Source organism: Rhea pennata, chromosome Z (genome assembly GCF_028389875.1).
Source record: "Rhea pennata isolate bPtePen1 chromosome Z, bPtePen1.pri, whole genome shotgun sequence".
Taxonomy (NCBI): domain Eukaryota; kingdom Metazoa; phylum Chordata; class Aves; order Rheiformes; family Rheidae; genus Rhea; species Rhea pennata.
The window spans coordinates 70,634,174-70,651,622 of record NC_084702.1 but is presented as its reverse complement, the minus strand read 5'-3'; the positions used below and the strand labels follow the sequence as shown (position 1 = coordinate 70,651,622).

Sequence of the window (17,449 nt, the reverse complement as noted above, 5' to 3'; positions counted from 1 at the left end):
GAAATGAGTTTTACAACTTTTCCAGTGGGGCACAGCTGGTGGCCAGGGTCGTAAAGCTGAACTTTATAAATATCTCTTCTCGGGATCAGGGGAAGAGCATTAAAAAGGCAGAGAGAGAGAGAGAGAGAAAGAGAGGGGAAAGGAGCAAAGGAAAGAGAGAGGAAAGGCAATCTCAGCAGGACCGCGAAGAAGCCCAGCTCATCAACGGCCATGGCCATGAAAGTGCAGAAGATGGTGCATGTCTGGGGCAGGCTTTGCCTGCTGCTCTCCCTCCTCCTCCAGCTGCCGGGCTCCCAGGCCAAATGCTACTTCCAGGCTAAAGGTAAGTGGCTTGCGGAGGTGAGCCGGGAACGTGAGATGCTAAGACGAGGACACAGATCTCCTCGTGGCTCTCGGGGCAGCGGGGCCCTCCCTTGCACGCCTGCACTGTGCTGAGTGGGCTGTGCTGAGCTCAGGAGCATGATCACAGGCCAGTGATGACTGGAAGGAGCAGTCTATAAACCGCAGAACAGCTCCCCAGGGCTCTGGCTGAGAAACAGCTCGTTGGGCCATGAAGAACTCCTGGCAGGAGCCCGGCTGGGGCTGTGCTTGCAGGACTGGTGGCAAAGGGAAGAGGGCTTCCCCTATTTCTTGTGCCACCTTCTTCCAGGGGTGTAGAGGTGCCTGAATGGGCCCGGGATGTGCCCTCTTCAGAGCAACAAGAGCAACCTGCCATTGCCCCGAGTCTCAGGGGCCACAAGGGCAGTGGGGAGAGCAGCAGGGCACAGCCAGGGGTGGAGGGGTGGGAACATCTCTCTTGGCAGCTACCCAGGCTTCCCACCCCTGCAGGAGCCCAGGGTTGCTGAGGCAGGATGGGAGGACACCAAGCATCTTCTGCACCCCTCGGCAGGTGGAAGGGTGTGATGTTCCCCGTCCCCTCTTTGTGGCACAGGGGTGCCCAGGTAGCTCCCACGCACTCCGTGTGGGCGCTTATCACCGCCGTTTCCTTCGCAGCTCCCTGCGAGTACGAGGGGAAGCAGTTCTCCCTCGGGGAGTCGTGGCTGAGCACCAACTGCCTGCTGTGCACCTGCCTGCACCCCATCGGCGTGGGCTGCTGCGAGACGTGAGTGAGCGGCCGCGGGGCGCCGGGGCGGGCTGCCGCAGCAGGCACTGCCCTGCGGGGTGGCGCGGGGCTGGCGGCCGTAGTGCCTGTCACAGCCGCACGAGGTGGTGGTTGGAGCAGGGTGCCAGGCCCTCGGGGAGAGGGGGCCAGGATCCCACTGGGGTGCTACAGGTGGCAGGATGATCGTGCTCCTTACACAGGCTGGTGGAGAGCCGAGGAGAGCCCAGGGCAGGGGCATCCCACCGCAGCGAGGGCAGGTGGGCTGAGTGGTCCCGCTGAGGGCTCTGGGGACATGAGACACGGCAGGAGCTGGGGCCCAGCCAGCACCTTGCGAAAGTTGTCTTCGGGGACGCCCCTGGCAGGCCAGGCCAGCAGCCCGGTGGCAGACATGAGGCCCATAGCGATGCCTGCCACTCCCGCCGTGATAGCTGACGGCACCGTGCCCTCTCCCGCAGCACCCAGCACCCCATCGACTTCCCCGACTGGTGTGAGGCGCGCTACGACTCGCAGACCTGCCAGATCTCGGTGGTACAGAAGGCCAACCCCAGCCTGCCCTGCGTGAAGAGCCTGGAGCACGAGTGGGGCTCGGCCGGCACCCCCGAGCCGCTGAGCAACAAAGTGCTGGACGCGGGGCTGAGCAGATAGAGGCCCACCGGTGCCGCCACACCCCAGCATGAGCCTCCCTAGTCCAGAGTGTACCTCCTGCATGTTCCAGACCTGCCCCATCCCGTAGAGACGTCACTACAGCCACCTTCGAGGGAAACCACTATCCATACACTATTGTACTGAGTTGACATTTACACCCTAGTGCTGCCATGGTACGGCTTTGCTTCTGCTTTCAGCTTCCAGAACCGAACCGGGCCCCCTCCCTAGGAGACAGCATGCCGAGGAGGCCCTGCGCAAGCAGAGGCTCCTCGCTTCCCATCCTCCAAGGCCGAGCACCTGGCCAGGGCATGCAAGTCCCCAACAGGGCTGCGAGGCCAAAGGCTCTCGCCAGACTGACCTGGACTTGCTCGCACACCTGCACTACCCTCAGCTTCCCCAGCAGAGCTGGAGGGGAGGGGGTCCCTTTTTTCTCAGTGTCTGCAAGGAGCAGGGCTTGTGCAGCCCTGAGCCAGGCTTTCTCTGGGAAAGCAGATCCCAGGGCATCTCCTCCTGGGTGTGTAGGAAACTTCCAGTTACTAAAGCAAGGGCAAAAGGGCCAAATTTGTTGATATCATGGCAGGCAGTCTTGCGCTCCCGCGTCCAGCTGCAAGCTGCAGACAGCTCCCTCCTCTGAGGCCCCCAGCCCTGGCTGGGCAACCACATGGGGCTGGGAGCTTGCTGGGGAGCACCCCGGCCCTTCACACAGGACCTGCGCACCCTGGCCAACCCCTTCCCTGTCCTGGAGGGCAAGGGGAAAAACCCACCTCTAGAACCACTAACACCTCCCGCAGCTCCCAGAGCAGGAGGAAGCCCCTGGCACTGCATGCCACCCCCGGGCAACACTGCAACGGAGCCAGCCCTGGGCCGGCTGCAGCATGCTGGGTGCGCCGGGGCAAACCACTAGAAGATGTGCCCAGCTTCCCCCGTGCAGGCTGTCCCACTCCCAGCTGCAGGGAGCGGAGAGCAGGCAGGCGAGCCCGGGTGCCCTGCTAGCGTTCAGGGAGCTGAAGCAATCTGCATGCACCGGGGTGGAGCCGGCTGCCCCGGCTGGCTGCCCCAGCTAGTGCCATGCCTGTGTTGTGCAGAGCCTTGTGTAGATGTTTCTGTTCTTGCAATAAAAGTATTAAACAAACAGGAGGTCTCCAGCCAGTGACTGTTGTTTGGGGCAGGGAAGGGGCCTTCAATGTCACACCTCCAGAGCAAAAGTGTTTGTTCTCCACCCACGGGACCCTTGGTCTAACCCACCTGCAGCTGGAGCTAGCACCTGCCACGCTCCAACCTTCCAGAGAACAAGTGGGTCCTGCTTGTGCTGGGGCTCCAGAGGGCTCAGGAAAGAGCTGAGCCTAGGGGAAGGTTTCCTTATGGTCCTCGCCACTACCAGCATAAGCCAGGAGCAGCACTAGGTGCATTGCATAGAGCCTGCTTCGCATCACCCAAGGAGCAGTCAGAGGCTGTTAAGAGATCACCCACTCCAACCCACAGCCCCATATGCAGCCGGGAACACAGTGACACTGTGCATCCCACTCCCTCGCAGCAGCAGAGCTGGGAACAAGGCTCTTTGGAAGATCAAATTTGCACGTTCAGATGTTTATTAGATCTCCATGCAAAGAGGAAAACTCTTTGAAAGGTCTGGTGGAAACACGGAGCTGGCTGTTGAGCAGGGAGACCTGAACTCAACCCCAGCTCCAGAAATGCACAGCATACATTTTTGCTCCTGCTCTGCAAGGATCCTGAGACCTGCAGGATGCCTTTGTAACCAAGAGGGAGCCCACATCTCTGTACTTCTCAGCTTTGGATCAACACCACTATGCTGCCACCTTGCTCAGCCTCAAACTGCCAAAGGACTCGGTTACATCCAGAATACTAGCACACGCCAGCAGTGCAGAGCTGGCCTGCCAGGACCTGCCTTGTCTGTGCTAGTGCAACAGGGGTGCTGGGCTGGGTGCACAAGATACCCTTCCATGATGCAGGACACGTGCCAGGACAGTGCCTACCTGGAGAGCAGTCTCCCAACTCCACTCAAGTGGCCAGCATACCTCACCTGGAAATGAGATCTCTGCTTGCGGGATCTCCGCTGTAGGGACACGGCCTTCACACAAGGCTGCTATGAGGCTTCACCAGAAGAGCTCCACTCTCCTTTTCCTGGGCTGAGCCCCTCTATCTTGGAAGCCCCTCGAGGGGTCAAGGCACGTAGGGCCATTCCCTGGTAGGCAGATCCCCTTTCAGCGAGCGCTCGGACTCGCATGTTCACCCAGACGAGAAAGGGAGCCAGCATCTGGCTCCCAGCGGACAGGCTGTAGCACAAGGCACTAGCGGAGTGCTCCTCTGCCCATGGGCAGGACAGACCTGCCTGGCGCCTGCCTGGGCATTGCAGGTAAAGCCAGGGGAAGCACTGAGATGCGCACCTCACAGCACGCTGGCTGTAGTCCTGCCTACCATTCCCACTGGCCTGCAGCACTGCAGGGTCCTACCAGCTCTCCGCACTCTCAGATGGTGATGGAGTTGGTACTGGAGAACTGAGACACGTAGGAGGCCAGGATGGGGTTTGTGGGAAGGACTTTGATGGGCAAGTCCCAGCTGAAAGTGTCCACTTCGATCTGCTCCACCCCTGTCCAGGTGACGGCCTCTGACTGGCTCCCACGAACAACGCAAGTCCCCGCCGACTCCCCAGAGGTCACAAACTCAAAGTGCAGCCTCCACTTCAGGGACACTGTGGGCAAGAGCGAGGTCAGCAGCCAACACCACAAGGGACAGAGACAGCAACTGTGTCAGTGCTGACTGTCCTGGCAAGGGCGCAAACAAATATGCCCACTCACGCAGGCCCAGCTCCCTCCCACACAACACAGCCCTGCAGAGGGTTGGCCAGCAGGGGCAGGGGGATGACAAGGCAGGGCTGCCTGTAACACAAGGGGACATCGCAGCCCTCCTGCAGAGGCAAGCAGGGGAGGCTCCCTTCCCCAGCAGCCACTAACCGATGTTGGTGGTGAATCCCGGCGTAGAGCTCAGCGGGATGGGCAGGCTGAAGCTGCTCTGGGCCGTATGCAGGCAGGCCTCCTGATGGCGGGCGTGCGTGCTGTAGGAGACGGGTTGCCCCCGCCGCCGCTGGAACTCCTCCTGGATGCTCTCCTCCATCTGCAGGCTCACAGAGTACTGCAGGGCAACGGGCAGAGCGCTCGCTCTCCCGCGCTCACACAGCCAAGGGCCTCCCATCCCCCACCTCTCACTCCAAAAAGACCTCAGATGAGTCCCACTGAGGCCTCACTAGAAACCCCAGAGAAGCTTAGTGCCATCCCAACCACAACCCCACTCTCCCACATCTGAAACCATGGCTGTGCCCCTGCCTCTCCACACAGCGAGCCCAGAGCCAGCACTGACCTGTAGACATGGGATGTCTCCTTCTGAGAAGTTAAACGTCCCAATGACATCCTCTCCGATCTTATACACTGTTTTAAAGATACAGAATGTCCCCACCTTCCCACGAGTGTTGCTGATGTTATACAGGTCTGTGGAGAAAGCAGAGGGGAGAAGGTTGCAGCATGACGACTGCTCCATACCCCAGCCTGGGGTAATTTAAGAGCCAGCAGACAGGAACCCACACCTGCTGCCTGGAAAGAGAGGATAGGCCCTTGCAGAGGGCACCTTTGAGAGGCGCCTGCAGTGGGCAAAAGCAAAACACACAGTGAGTGATATGTCAGAGAAGAGGCTCTGCCTAGCTGCAATAAGAAGAGTCTGAGATTGGCATGGAGGAGGTTATGGGAAACTGATCCGAGCAGGTCCTGATGGAGCTGCTCCACAGCACCAGCTGGAGCTCTGCTTAACTAGTAAGAGATTTTTGCAGAGGGCACTGAGCGGGGAAGAGGCTCTGCCAAGGGCAGGCTTGCAGGCGCTGCCTGGTTCATGCACAGGTTAGGACAGCAGGATCAAGCAGGGAGAAACGACCTACGCAAGCTGCGTCGGGAGGTTGCCGCCATGAGCAGTTCTGTCGCCAGGTCTGCCAGGCGAGAGTCTTTCTTCAAGCCCTCCTCCTCCTCCAGGAAGGGGTTTGAGGGAGCAACAGCCTCATCCTGCGGGAACTGGTAATCCTTGAGCCCTGAGGAGAAAGTAAAAGCGTCAGTGGGGCAGGGCAAGATGTGGACAGGCCTGTGTCTGAAGGGAGGACAGCGCTGTGGCCTTACCGTGCAGGACAAGGACACGGAAAGGTACGCGCAGGAGCTTGATGGGGGAGTTCACCCGCTGGCAGCCGATGGTTAGCTTGTACACGTACTTCACTGACTGTCCCCGAAAAGAAGGAGGGCCATCTATGGGCAGCGTCTCACAGTATGAATCTGCAACAAGCGCAGAAGGGATTGCTTTCCAAGGCCAAACAGAAGTTCTGGAGCTGTTGCTCAGAGACTCCCTGCACTGATGGTTAGGAAGAGCAGTGGGGCTGAGCCAGGAGCAGTGCAGGGTGCTTTCTGCCTTCTCTTTCCCACAGCAGGCCAAGCACATCCCCTGCAATAGCGTGCTGCCACTCACCTCGCCTCACATGTGCTGCCACTCAGACACTGCTTCCAGCACACACAACCACATGCACCAATTCTGCCTCCAAAGAATGTGAAAGATGTAAAACCCAGGAAAACAAGCACACGAGAACTGAACTTATCACCAGTTCAACCTGAATTTGCCTCTGCATATTTCCCTTATGTGCTGCCTAATACAACATTTTCAAGATGAAGTCACATGCTGTTTTCCTCAGGGCTTTGCCTCATTCATGCACAAACAGTACTGAAGGGAGAGAGATGCTGATCAATATTTTCTTCTATGTTCACTTTACACAACCCCCAAGCTCAAAAACAAAAATTAGTTTCCTGCTGGGCTTTTCTGTGAGGCTTACCAACAGTGGGTATAAATGGCTAAGAAGTAATTAAACAACTCTCAGAGTAATCTAGGAAGAATCCCCCTTTACAGCCTGACAACTTGCACCATAAAAATTCTGATACTGTGACCTCTGAGATATCGGGGTCTTGCTTCACACAGCATTCAGCCCTCTCAAAGCCCCTTACCACACAAATCCCAGTGCCCCTCAATACAGTGTGAGCACTTCCACAGGTTTCCCAAACTGCACACTGCGTAAGAAGAACGACGCAAATAGCGTTCTCTGGAAAGTCTCCACCTACCTGGCTTGCCCACCGTGACGCAGACACCCCCTGCCAGAAAAAGGGCAGCATCCTGCTGTTAAACCACAGATCCTTCCCCTAAATCTGGCATATCCTAAACTTTGAGGCTCAGATTAAAAGACAAGGTTACATTTTAAATATAACTTCCAGATTTAAAAAAGCAGGACTCAAAAGAAAAAACAACCCATAGTAGTGCCTAGAGCTCTACCGCCAGGCTCTCACACCTGGAAACGCAAGGCAGTTCCGCAGGAACAAGGCTAGGGTGCAGCTAAAGCTGAGACTCATCCCGATTGGGATGAAAATATGGTATTTCAAAGGAAAGTTCAGGGGTGTCACAGTAGACTGCAGTAATCCCCAGTTTTCAGGGACTCATGCTTGGCTTAACAGAAGTGCCCAGGAGCACCTTCAAGCCCAGTCAGGTTAACCTGAATGCAGACCACTGCTGTCCGGGGCAGCACGGAGGAGAACGGGAGATGCACTGCTGCTTGCTACCCGGCACAAGAATGCTGGGACTCAGGAAAACCCAGCTTCAATACAGGTCCCAGGAGGAAATGCATTCCTGGCACTTCAGGTGCCTTCCTCTACCCACCCTGCTGTACCCTCTGGCTGCGCTCCTGGCCTATGTCTAGGCAGCCTTCATTTCCTCCTCTCTTTATGATATATCAAATATTTAAAGGTATTACAAAACTGGAAAGGTGGCAAAAACAGCCAGAGAAATTACTTGAGGGCTTGAAAAAAATGTTTAATGGTGACAAATTTAAAGAGCATGGTCTGGGCAATGTGTCCAAGTGATGAAAGATGAGTCAACTTCAAAATATAGGTACCATAACAAGGGGAAAATATGGAAGAATAAGCTAGTAGGCAACTGAAAATAGGGCCTTTTATCAAAAGATAGCCTCATACAACCTCAGCTATATACGCCAGCTCTGACTATATTTTAATAACATAGTACTTCACTGAAGCAGAATTAAGATTTCTTGGCATTTTTTGCCTTTCTGAACTGTGCAGCAAAACTCAAAACTTCTGAAAAACAGGAAATGAAGAATTAAGATACACACCCACACAGCCTTAACTCTGCCTCCACGGAGCTGGCAAGAGCCCCCAGGAATGATCCGCTACTATGCCAGCTGCACTTCTGCACGAGGGGAGCTGAGCTGCATGTCGACAGGATCGGTGCAAGCAGCCTAGCAGAGCTGGGGCTGTGGTATCAAGAAAAGGAGTTGGGCCAGGCCCCTGCGGAGCCTGACTTCTGCTTGCAAGCAAAGGAAGGAAGCGTGAGTCCATATAGGACTTCATTGCTGCAGCCAGCTGTCCTGGCCACGGAAGGTGCAATGGGAGAGCAGCAGCGGGTTTAGGTGCTAAAAAAGCTGTGCCACCACACCGTGCCACGCACAGTGGCATCACACATGACACATCCAAGGGATATGTGCATTGTATAACCAAGGGGAAAAGCTGTAACATGCAGCAAAAGCATCTCAAGCATAGCAGGTACCATGTCTTTCCGGAGGGGCTGTGTACAAACACAAGGCAGGCACGGGCTGCTCGTGTTCAGTGTTACCGGAGGCAGAGCAAACACACACAATACACTACATCACTCCGAGGGACACACTAGTACTAGCTTAGCAGCAGGCTAAACAGCTTTTGCCTGCAACAGGCAGCACACAAGGAAATCCCCTTATAATCCATCCCAACCACCTGAGCCCTGAAGCCAGGAAAAATTGTTGTCAACAGGCTCTCACAGAGACTTCTGAGCCTGTTTGAACTGCTCTAGAAAAAGGGCCTCCCCCTGCTCCTGGGGAACCCGTGCTCCAGCCCAACACCTGCCAGCAGCAAGGAGCACAGGGGAATCCAGGTGAGACTCAGGGCATTTGAGATTTCTGCCTCCTCCTTCCTGGCACAGCCACTTTCAGAAGGCAGAGAGGACTTCGGCGCCGGTATGGCACGGCCAGCTCCCGGCACCGGCCTGCTGCTGTAGAACAGTAAGTAAATGACTACATGTGCCTGGATAATAGGGGTCGCAGTTTAGGACACAAATGCAGCAAGCATTCCTGGATAGCACCGCCTCACCTCACTAATCACCTAGTCGAGCCAGGTTCATTTAGCCCTGTCCGCCGTTTTGTCTGGTCAGGCCCGTCGAGGCCTAGAATTGCAGCAGGTCAGAACCTCAAAAACTGCGTGTTACAATTCACGGCCCCTCGGCATGGTCTGCAGCTCTGCTCTCACCTCCCCAGAGCTGAACGCTCCAGCAGACCCCTTCCATCACAGGCACTGCATCTCTGCTCCTTCTCTCTGTGACTTGAGAAACCTCTGTCACTCAGTCACGGCAGATACCCAGGACAACCTGAAGAGCCTGTCCATGTACAACCTGAAACGCTTAATGTTATGCCACTGCAGGACCATCGCTTGCTGAAATGCAAAGAAGGACTGTCATGAAATGACAGGCTCAGTCATACATCTGCCAATCAAGAGGTAACAGCATACACTTGAATTTTCACAGCTGTCTGTTCAGGCAGAAGCCCCTGATACATGAAGTTGCCTGAAACTAGGAAAATTAGTTACTGCAAATTCTCTGTGAAAAGAATAAAAATTTATCTAAACAACAAACGGAAAGTAGCAATGCAGGAGAAGCTGAAAGGGGGCCCAACGGAAGAACATAGTTGGAGGGTTTGAAGGGATGGAGAGTTCCGAGTCGGAGAGGATCGGAAGTGCTTGCTTTCATGGCAGGAAAGTCAGGAAAACCAGAACAGACAAGACTGTGATTTGAAGGACAGCCATAACCTTCAGAGGAAGCATGGTCCTTCAGAGGATGCCAGCTAAATTCCAAGAATACTCCAGTGCGGCTGAAGAAAAAAAGCAGGGAAGAGCAGGTATGCATTTCTGTTCTTTCAGCTGCAGCCAAAGGTACTTCAAGAGTGTTTCATGCCTTGCAGCTACACAATGGACCTGTGGCAAGGGACACGAGCCAGGGGCAGAACTGAGGGACACTGCAGTAGGTAGCCCTGGTACGCTGGAGAACAAACTCTCTGGATGACGCAGCAGGGAGAAGTTCCTTAGCATTCACACTCCCAGCAAGGGACCCAGCCTTCTGTGAGCACCAGGTCTCCCACTTGCAGCACTCAGGTCTGCAAAGCCAGTTTGAGAGCGAGGCTCCCAAGAGGTGAACACCGAGCAGAGGAAGAGAAGACAGGACTCACAGGACTTTGACTCCCCAGGATCCAGTCGCAAGTCACAGAAGAGAATCTTTGGTGGAGTGGACAGGATACACTGACCCCGCTCTCCTGGAAGAGAAGAATAACCACATGAATGCTGCACAGCCTCAGGACCCGCACTGCGGCGGCACTCACCATGTCCAGGGCCAGCTGTGCCTTACCCTCACTGGATGGGATGGGGAAGAGAAGGGGCCAACAAGGAAATGTCTCATTTCCCAGTCAGATCATGAGACAATTCCAGAACAGCTCAACTGACAACCCTCATGTTTTGCTCCAACCCTCATATTTTGCTCCAACTTTGCACCGCTTTGATCTCAGCACTAAGGCCCTGCAGCAGCCCACACTACGGAATTACACAAGGAAAGCAACACAAGCGTTCCCTTTCGTGCCTACGCGCGCCGCCCTCAGACACACATTACGTTCCGCTTGATTCCTGCTCACTGCGCTCTCACTCCTCCCTACCTGGGAAAACGGGAGTAGCACTCACCTCTGTTTGGGACGAAGACCGTCTCGTTCTCTGCCTGCACGTCGTGTTTGCTGCCATCCGAGGGGGGGAGCGCTACCCGGTTCTCGCTGGCGTGAAACTGACAGTGGATTTGGGCGCTGGCCCACGCCAGCATCTCGCTGAGAGCAAGGAAGAGAAACATTCATGTCTACATTTTAATCTGGATCAAAGCAAGCATGAACTCGGAGCACAGCAGCTTTTCCTGCTCATTTCCATGTGCAATCGCTCTTCTGGAAGGCAGAAGACCTTGCTTCACCGTTGAAACCTCTCTGAAAGCACCTTCTGAACAGGCCTTCAGGGCAAATTTGATCTGAGTTGCCAATCCAAAGCCACTTCTACCTCAGCTGCATGACAGCCACTGACATCAGGCTTCACCCCAGGCTGTGCGGGCTGCGCCCAAGGACTCTTGCTTAGCAGCAATTTTTGCAGTCTCTGCTAGCACTAGAGCGACAATATGTTGGGCACAGCACAGACACAGAGCGAGGAAACATCCCTGCCCCATACAAAGCAAAAGACAGAAAGCAATACAGGTCATCAGCTACACCTGCCACGGAGAGCTCCCGAGAGACAGCGTAGCCTGTGCAGAGTCCCACAGGGATCTTCCTTCAAAAATGCTGAGGTGAAGTATCCTGAGATTCAGTTCAAGGCCTTCTTCACTTGGTCACCCTTCTCATGACCAGCTGGCCAGCAAGGCACAGCTGGGACTGGCCACGGATAAGCACTATTGCAAGGAAAGCTCCAGCTATCACATGTGGGCTATGCCTGGCAGAAGACTTTTAGCCATTACAGATGAGAAGTGACACAAAAAGCAGCATTCTGAGCTGCCTCTGGCGATGGCACAACAGCCAGGAAAATGGATGGACATAATCAAACCGGAAACAACGAGGACCTCCAATGTGGGATCAGCCGCCCCTTCACACGGCGCCGGGCTGCCCTGAGCGCAATACTCTGCGGGGCAGGCAGGCTAAATACATGCCCCCTCCTATCGTCCATCCCAAACACATCAGCTTCTGCTGGACGTGTCAGAGTGCAGACGGACACTCCGGGCCCACCCCAGGCGGTGCCACAGCTCTACTCCAAAGACACCTCTCTTGGCTGCAGCCCTCCTCCCACAGGTCTCTGGGAGGCAAAAATAAGGCCTCATCTGCGGTCCCGCTCCCGGCTCTGAGGCTCGGCCATCCTCAGTGTTTAGCACAAACTTCTGGGGCGCCTATAACTGCACCAGCAGCACTGGAGCAGGGCTGAGCCCCGACTCAGCTGGGATGGTGGGGATACCACACTGAAAAACTGGCACAGAGCTGTGACGGGAGAGAATGAATGTGTACCTTGACTGCTCACAAAAGACAAGGCCTATGGCAGGCGATGCTGTAATATCCACACTTTTTTTTTCCTAGAAAGCAAATGCAAATTAAAATGTAGTATGAAATAAAGCCTGGCTCACAGACAAAACCCAAGCACCACGGAGATATCTACGATGCCAACCAAAGCAGTGGGTGCCTGTGACCAACAACGATCCTGGAGGCTGCAGAGCTTCTAGCACACAGCCCCAGCCTGGCTCTGCGCCGGGCGCTGAGCAGGATCTTCAGTCCACGTCCCTGCCTGGGGCTCACTCGCTCCAAAGGTGTAAGGCACAAGCACAAGCCCATGGTCTGCACTCTGCTAGCTGTCAGGGAACCACAGCGCTGCCCCTCCTAGCTGCCAGCCAGCTTCTTGAGAGCACCTCCTGCCCTCTCCTGCTGCACTGGGCAGCAGTTCACCCCTCCTGCTCTGAATTTTGGTTCTGGGCAGCTCTCCCCCAGCCTCCCCTGTTGGTCACCCCATAGGCATAAGGTTCTTTTATCTGAAACACCACACAACTTCGCAGTCACCCTGCCTATGGCGTTCATTATTTCACCTGATGAAAAAAACACTGAAAGTAATTCATTGGAGGGTACAGGGGAAGCAAAGGTGCTGTCTTCCTCCCTTTCTGTTCATTCAGAATTGATTTGTACCCAATATGAAAAACAGTCTTACGTTTCGGATTTCACTACAGTAGTTCGACAGGGTATTTCCCATGGCATCATTCACATCTTTCAGTTTCTAAACCCCTTACCGAGCTTTATTTTAATAGTTGTACTGTTAATTTAGCCAGTGTCTGGTTCTTCTGGTGTTATCTAGCATCATGATCTCATCAGTCTGTTGATTCATTTTAGCTGATCAATTATGCACTATTTTAGCTGATCAGTTACGCATTATTTGATCCTTTGTATGTTCTGGCTGCTTTTACCCAACACCACATTGGATTCTCTACCCAGTTACAGCTAACTTTACAGCTGTAATTCTGTATCTTCAAAGGCACTAGCATGGCTTTTTCATAAGGTGTGCTGAAAAGTTTTCATAAGACTTCTGCTATACAAAAATTGAGAAATGCTCTTGTTTAAGAGACAGTGTTCACTAGTTTAATAACCTTTGCATGATTACAGTACCTCCAAGCACTGTATTCTTGTCTATTCAAACACAGTGAATCCTGTCTTCATTTATTTTCAATATATATTGCAGAACAATATATATTTTCTATACACACTGCACAAATTTTTTAACCAGACACACAAACAAAATTTGCATTTGCCTTTCTGCTGGCAGACCTTGCTCTTCCAGCTAGCAGGATATGAAAGAAGCCTGCCTTAGCGCTGAGGACACTTCTCCCTTTTCCCGTTTTTCTTTACGACTCCTGTACCCTGCAACAGCCCCAGCCATCACTCCACACAGCCTTTGTGCAGAACAGCTTTGCCTTGTTTTTTTTTATATGCCTCATACATCACAACCAAATTCTCTTTCTGTCATTTGCTTACTACCCTACGCTTCAAATACACGCCTCTCTCTTCTTGTATTTCTGCAGCAGCTTCCACCAGCCCTGAAAGCTATTCCTTGAGAAGTCCACCTGTGTATTGCAGCGATTGCACTTTGATCCAGCTACTGCTTTTACACTATAGCTTCATATTCTAACCCACTCACCTATTAGGTGTTCTCATTCATATAATTTAGCTCAAAGTGGTCAGTTTGGTCATCTCCTTTTTATCGTAAAAAATTCCTTTTTTTCCCAGAAGATGTTTTTCTACAGAGCACAACATTCTGGAAATTCACAAATGAAGCATCCATTACTATGCTGCAGACCTCCAAAGCTGCTTCACCTTGTATCTTTGCAGTCCTACATGTTTCAGAGGAATAAAAGCCGCAGTGATTCAGTCCCAAAACAGAGCCAGAACTCCACTCTGCACACAGCCAGGCAGAGCTGACCATCCCCTCACATGCTATGCTCCCAAAACTGGGAAAAACAACCATATCACTTTATGAAACAAAATTCTGGAAGCTAGATGCTTATGCCACAGTGGAGTTTGAAAGTTTAATTCATCAGGCAAGAGGGAACCCGAAGAAAAGATGGAAAGTTAAGGAAATCAATTAAAGCGGTCCTACAGTGGTAATACAACAAAAAATTGCTTTTCTGCTATTGAGACTGAAAGCACTGCCAGTGGATCCACCGGATCACACCAGAACAGACATTTGTACCAGCAATGAAAAGATGCTGAACCATACAGGGCTGGAAATCGATATCTCCTAGGAAAGACTCAAAAGAAGAAAGCAATCTCCACCTCCCCGCAGAATCAGACAAGGCCACACACATAGCAACACGAGGCACAGAGGCTTTGGGCGAATTCTTTCTGTGTCGAAACACTCCCTGTGAGTCACTCCAGAAAGCTCCTCTCTGCTCACCTTTCCTCAATGCGTACTTCAGGCATGATGATGATACAGAGAGAGATGGTGCTCAAAGGCTGCGTCACAGAGAACATCTGACTGAGGCTCTGACTGCCTCTTCCCTCCTCTAGGCACTGCTTGTCCCTTTGATTGTCAACCTTGAGGAAGGATCACCCTGACTCGTCTGGGCAGTGCCAGGCATAGAGAGTTCCTTCCAAAAATGTAGGAAATGATGATGTCTGGATGTTGCCCTGTAAGCCTGCCACTCTGGTGTAACCAGACACCCTGGTTTGATAGCCAGTTTGCCTTCATTTTCTGCCAATGACTCTGCTGCTGAGGGCACACTTGAGGGGCAGTCAAGATCATCTTGGCATCTCCAACGGCATACTTTCATCTAGTCTCTCTTGGGGGCAGAAAAACCAGAATTGCCTCAGTTCCAGCTCTGACAGCAAACAGAGATGGGTCTAAGCTTCCTTGGGGCAGGGAAGACACCAGGGAAGGCTGAGCTAGCACTGCTGCCCCATAGCCTAGCCGTGACTCCTCCCGAGCGCTCCGTGCTGGAGGGACCCAGACAGCGCCACGGCAAGGCTTCACATGCAGAAGGGCCCACCAGCATGGGCTGCCGTACCTACTAGCAGAGGTGGATGAGACGGACAAGGGATTGGTGAAAGTGATCACGCACTCCAGCATCTCCCCCGCCAGGAACACCGGCCCGCGGCCCAGCTTGGCCAGCACCTCAATCATGGCTTGGACGGCTCCGCTACGCACCTGCCAAAAGAAACGATGCGTATGGAGAGCGGGCTGGAGGCTCTACAGTGGGGAGCCGCGAGCAGCGGGGCTCTGCGGACGCACACAGGGAAGTGAGGGGGAGCCCCAGTCGTACGCGCTGCACACAGGGGTCAGTGACAGCCCCGGCCACAGGCACACACGTGTCTTCAGGCGGGTCAGAGAGCGCACTGGCTGTAGGCATGAACACGTGTACTGCGGAGTGAGGGTCAGCCCAGGCCACACACACACAGGTACCAGAAAAAGAGGGACAGCCTGGTCACACACACACTCACACACACAGGTACAGGGGGAGCAGGGACAGCCTGGTCACACACTCACACACACTCACACACACAGGTACAGGGGGAGCAGGGACAGCCTGGTCACACACTCACACACACTCACACACACAGGTACAGGGGGAGCTGGGACAGCCTGGTCACACACTCACACACACTCACACACACAGGTACAGGGGGAGCTGGGACAGCCTGGTCACACACACACACACTCACACACACACAGGCACAGGGGGAGCAGGGACAGCCTGGTCACACACACACACACTCACACACACACAGGTACAGGGGGAGCAGGGACAGCCTGGTCGCACACTCACACTCACACACACACACAGGCACAGGGGGAGCAGGGACAGCCTGGTCGCACACTCACACTCACACACACACACAGGTACAGGGGGTGCACGGACAGCCTGGTCGCACACTCACACTCACACAGAGGCACAGGGGGAGCAGGGACAGCCTGGTCGCACACTCACACTCACACACACACACAGGTACAGGGGGAGCACGGACAGCCTGGTCACACACACACACACTCACACACACACAGGTACAGGGGGAGCACGGACAGCCTGGTCGCACACTCACACTCACACACACACACAGGTACAGGGGGAGCACGGACAGCCTGGTCGCACACACACACACTCACACACACACAGGTACAGGGGGAGCACGGACAGCCTGGTCGCACACTCACACTCACACACACACACAGGTACAGGGGGAGCACGGACAGCCTGGTCGCACACACACACACTCACACACACACAGGTACAGGGGGAGCAGGGACAGCCTGGTCACACACACACACACACACAGGTACAGGGGGTGCACGGACAGCCTGGTCGCACACTCACACTCACACACACACACAGGCACAGGGGGAGCAGGGACAGCCTGGTCGCACACTCACACTCACACACACACACAGGTACAGGGGGAGCACGGACAGCCTGGTCGCACACTCACACTCACACACACACAGGCACAGGGGGAGCACGGACAGCCTGGTCGCACACTCACACTCACACACACACAGGTACAGGGGGTGCACGGACAGCCTGGTCGCACACTCACACTCACACACACACAGGTACAGGGGGTGCACGGACAGCCTGGTCGCACACTCACACTCACACACACACAGGCACAGGGGGAGCACGGACAGCCTGGTCGCACACTCACACTCACACACACACACAGGCACAGGGGGAGCAGGGACAGCCTGGTCGCACACTCACACTCGCACGCTCGGGGGCAGGGGCAGGGGCAGCGCTGCCCCCTCCCCCCGGGGGCAGGGACAGCCCCGGCTGTAAACACCCTGCCGCAAACGCGCCTGGGGGGTGTTAGGGACCGCCCCGGCCGCGGCACACGGCCGCACAGCCCGCGCTGCCCCCTCCCGGGACGCCCCGGACCCACTCACCGCCCCGCAACGCGCCCCGCTCGCCGTCCCACACGCTCCGCGCCGCTCCGGGCCCGGCTTCCCCGCCAACGCTCGGCAGCGCTCGGGCCCCGCTCGGCTCCGCTCGGGTCCCGCTTGGGCCGCGCTCGGCTCCGCTCGGGCCCCGCTCGGGCCGCGCTCGGCCCCGCTCGGACCGCGCTCGGCCCCGCTCGGGCCGCGCTCGGCCCCGCTCGGGCCCCGCTCGGGCCGCGCTCGGCCCCGCTCGAGCCGCGCTCGGCTCCGCTCGGGCCGCGCTCGGGCTCCGCTCGGGCCGCGCTCGGGCCCCGCTCGGCACAGCTCGGGCCGCGCTCGGGCCGCGCTCGGGCCGCGCTCGGGCCGCGCTCGGCTCAGCTCGGGCCGCGCTCGGCTCAGCTCGGGCCGCGCTCGGCTCAGCTCGGGCCCCGCTCGGGCCGCGCTCGGCTCCGCTCGGGCCGCGCTCGGCACAGCTCGGGCCCCGCTCGGGCCCCGCTCGGGCCGGCTTGGCGGCTGCCGGCGGGCGGGGCGGGGCGCGGCGCGCCGTGCCCGGAGGGCGCGGGCGGGGCGGGGCGGGGAGGCGGGCGGTGAAAAGGGCGCGCGCGGCGCG

At 55.7% G+C, this 17,449-nt stretch overlaps 2 protein-coding genes across 4 annotated transcripts; one reads left to right on the top strand and one right to left on the bottom strand.

Moving 5' to 3' along the window:
• The first annotated feature begins 210 nt into the window (after positions 1–210).
• MSMP (microseminoprotein, prostate associated) lies at positions 211–1,747 on the top strand. The gene is made up of 3 exons (XM_062600267.1): positions 211–322; positions 994–1,102; positions 1,558–1,747. The coding sequence occupies exons 1-3, from the start codon at positions 211–213 to the stop codon at positions 1,745–1,747; spliced, it is 411 nt and encodes a 136-aa protein (XP_062456251.1).
• Positions 1,748–3,318: 1,571 nt separating this feature from the next.
• RGP1 (RGP1 homolog, RAB6A GEF complex partner 1) lies at positions 3,319–16,946 on the bottom strand. Of its 3 annotated transcripts, none has more exons than XM_062599398.1 (9): positions 16,849–16,946; positions 14,978–15,117; positions 10,600–10,736; positions 10,098–10,181; positions 5,923–6,072; positions 5,691–5,837; positions 5,123–5,250; positions 4,720–4,897; positions 3,319–4,457 (listed from the first exon to the last, which is right to left on the bottom strand). In XM_062599398.1, exons 2-9 carry the CDS (start codon positions 15,091–15,093, stop codon positions 4,234–4,236), a joined length of 1,164 nt encoding a protein of 387 aa, XP_062455382.1. In that variant the 5' UTR covers positions 15,094–15,117; positions 16,849–16,946; the 3' UTR covers positions 3,319–4,233. The 3 variants fall into 3 exon arrangements, with proteins under 3 accessions (XP_062455382.1, XP_062455379.1, XP_062455380.1); XM_062599395.1 differs by having other exon boundaries at positions 4,720–4,879; positions 16,849–16,927; XM_062599396.1 differs by lacking the exons at positions 10,600–10,736; positions 14,978–15,117; positions 16,849–16,946 and adding an exon at positions 8,971–9,309 and having other exon boundaries at positions 5,923–6,325; positions 10,098–10,179.
• Between the last annotated feature and the right edge of the window lie 503 nt (positions 16,947–17,449).

Excerpts from the sequence above, each read along its gene's own strand:
- MSMP (XM_062600267.1), top strand. The coding sequence starts at position 211 with ATGGCCATGAAAGTGCAGAAGATGGTGCATGTCTGGGGCAGGCTTTGC. Across the intron at positions 323-993 it reads ATGCTACTTCCAGGCTAAAG|CTCCCTGCGAGTACGAGGGG; the intron begins GTAAGTGGCTTG and ends TTTCCTTCGCAG. Across the intron at positions 1,103-1,557 it reads GGCGTGGGCTGCTGCGAGAC|CACCCAGCACCCCATCGACT; the intron begins GTGAGTGAGCGG and ends CCTCTCCCGCAG.
- RGP1 (XM_062599398.1), bottom strand. The coding sequence starts at position 15,093 with ATGATTGAGGTGCTGGCCAAGCTGGGCCGCGGGCCGGTGTTCCTGGCG. Across the intron at positions 5,838-5,922 it reads CCGTGTCCTTGTCCTGCACG|GGCTCAAGGATTACCAGTTC; the intron begins GTAAGGCCACAG and ends CTTTCTCCTCAG. Across the intron at positions 4,458-4,719 it reads GGGATTCACCACCAACATCG|TGTCCCTGAAGTGGAGGCTG; the intron begins GTTAGTGGCTGC and ends TCTTGCCCACAG.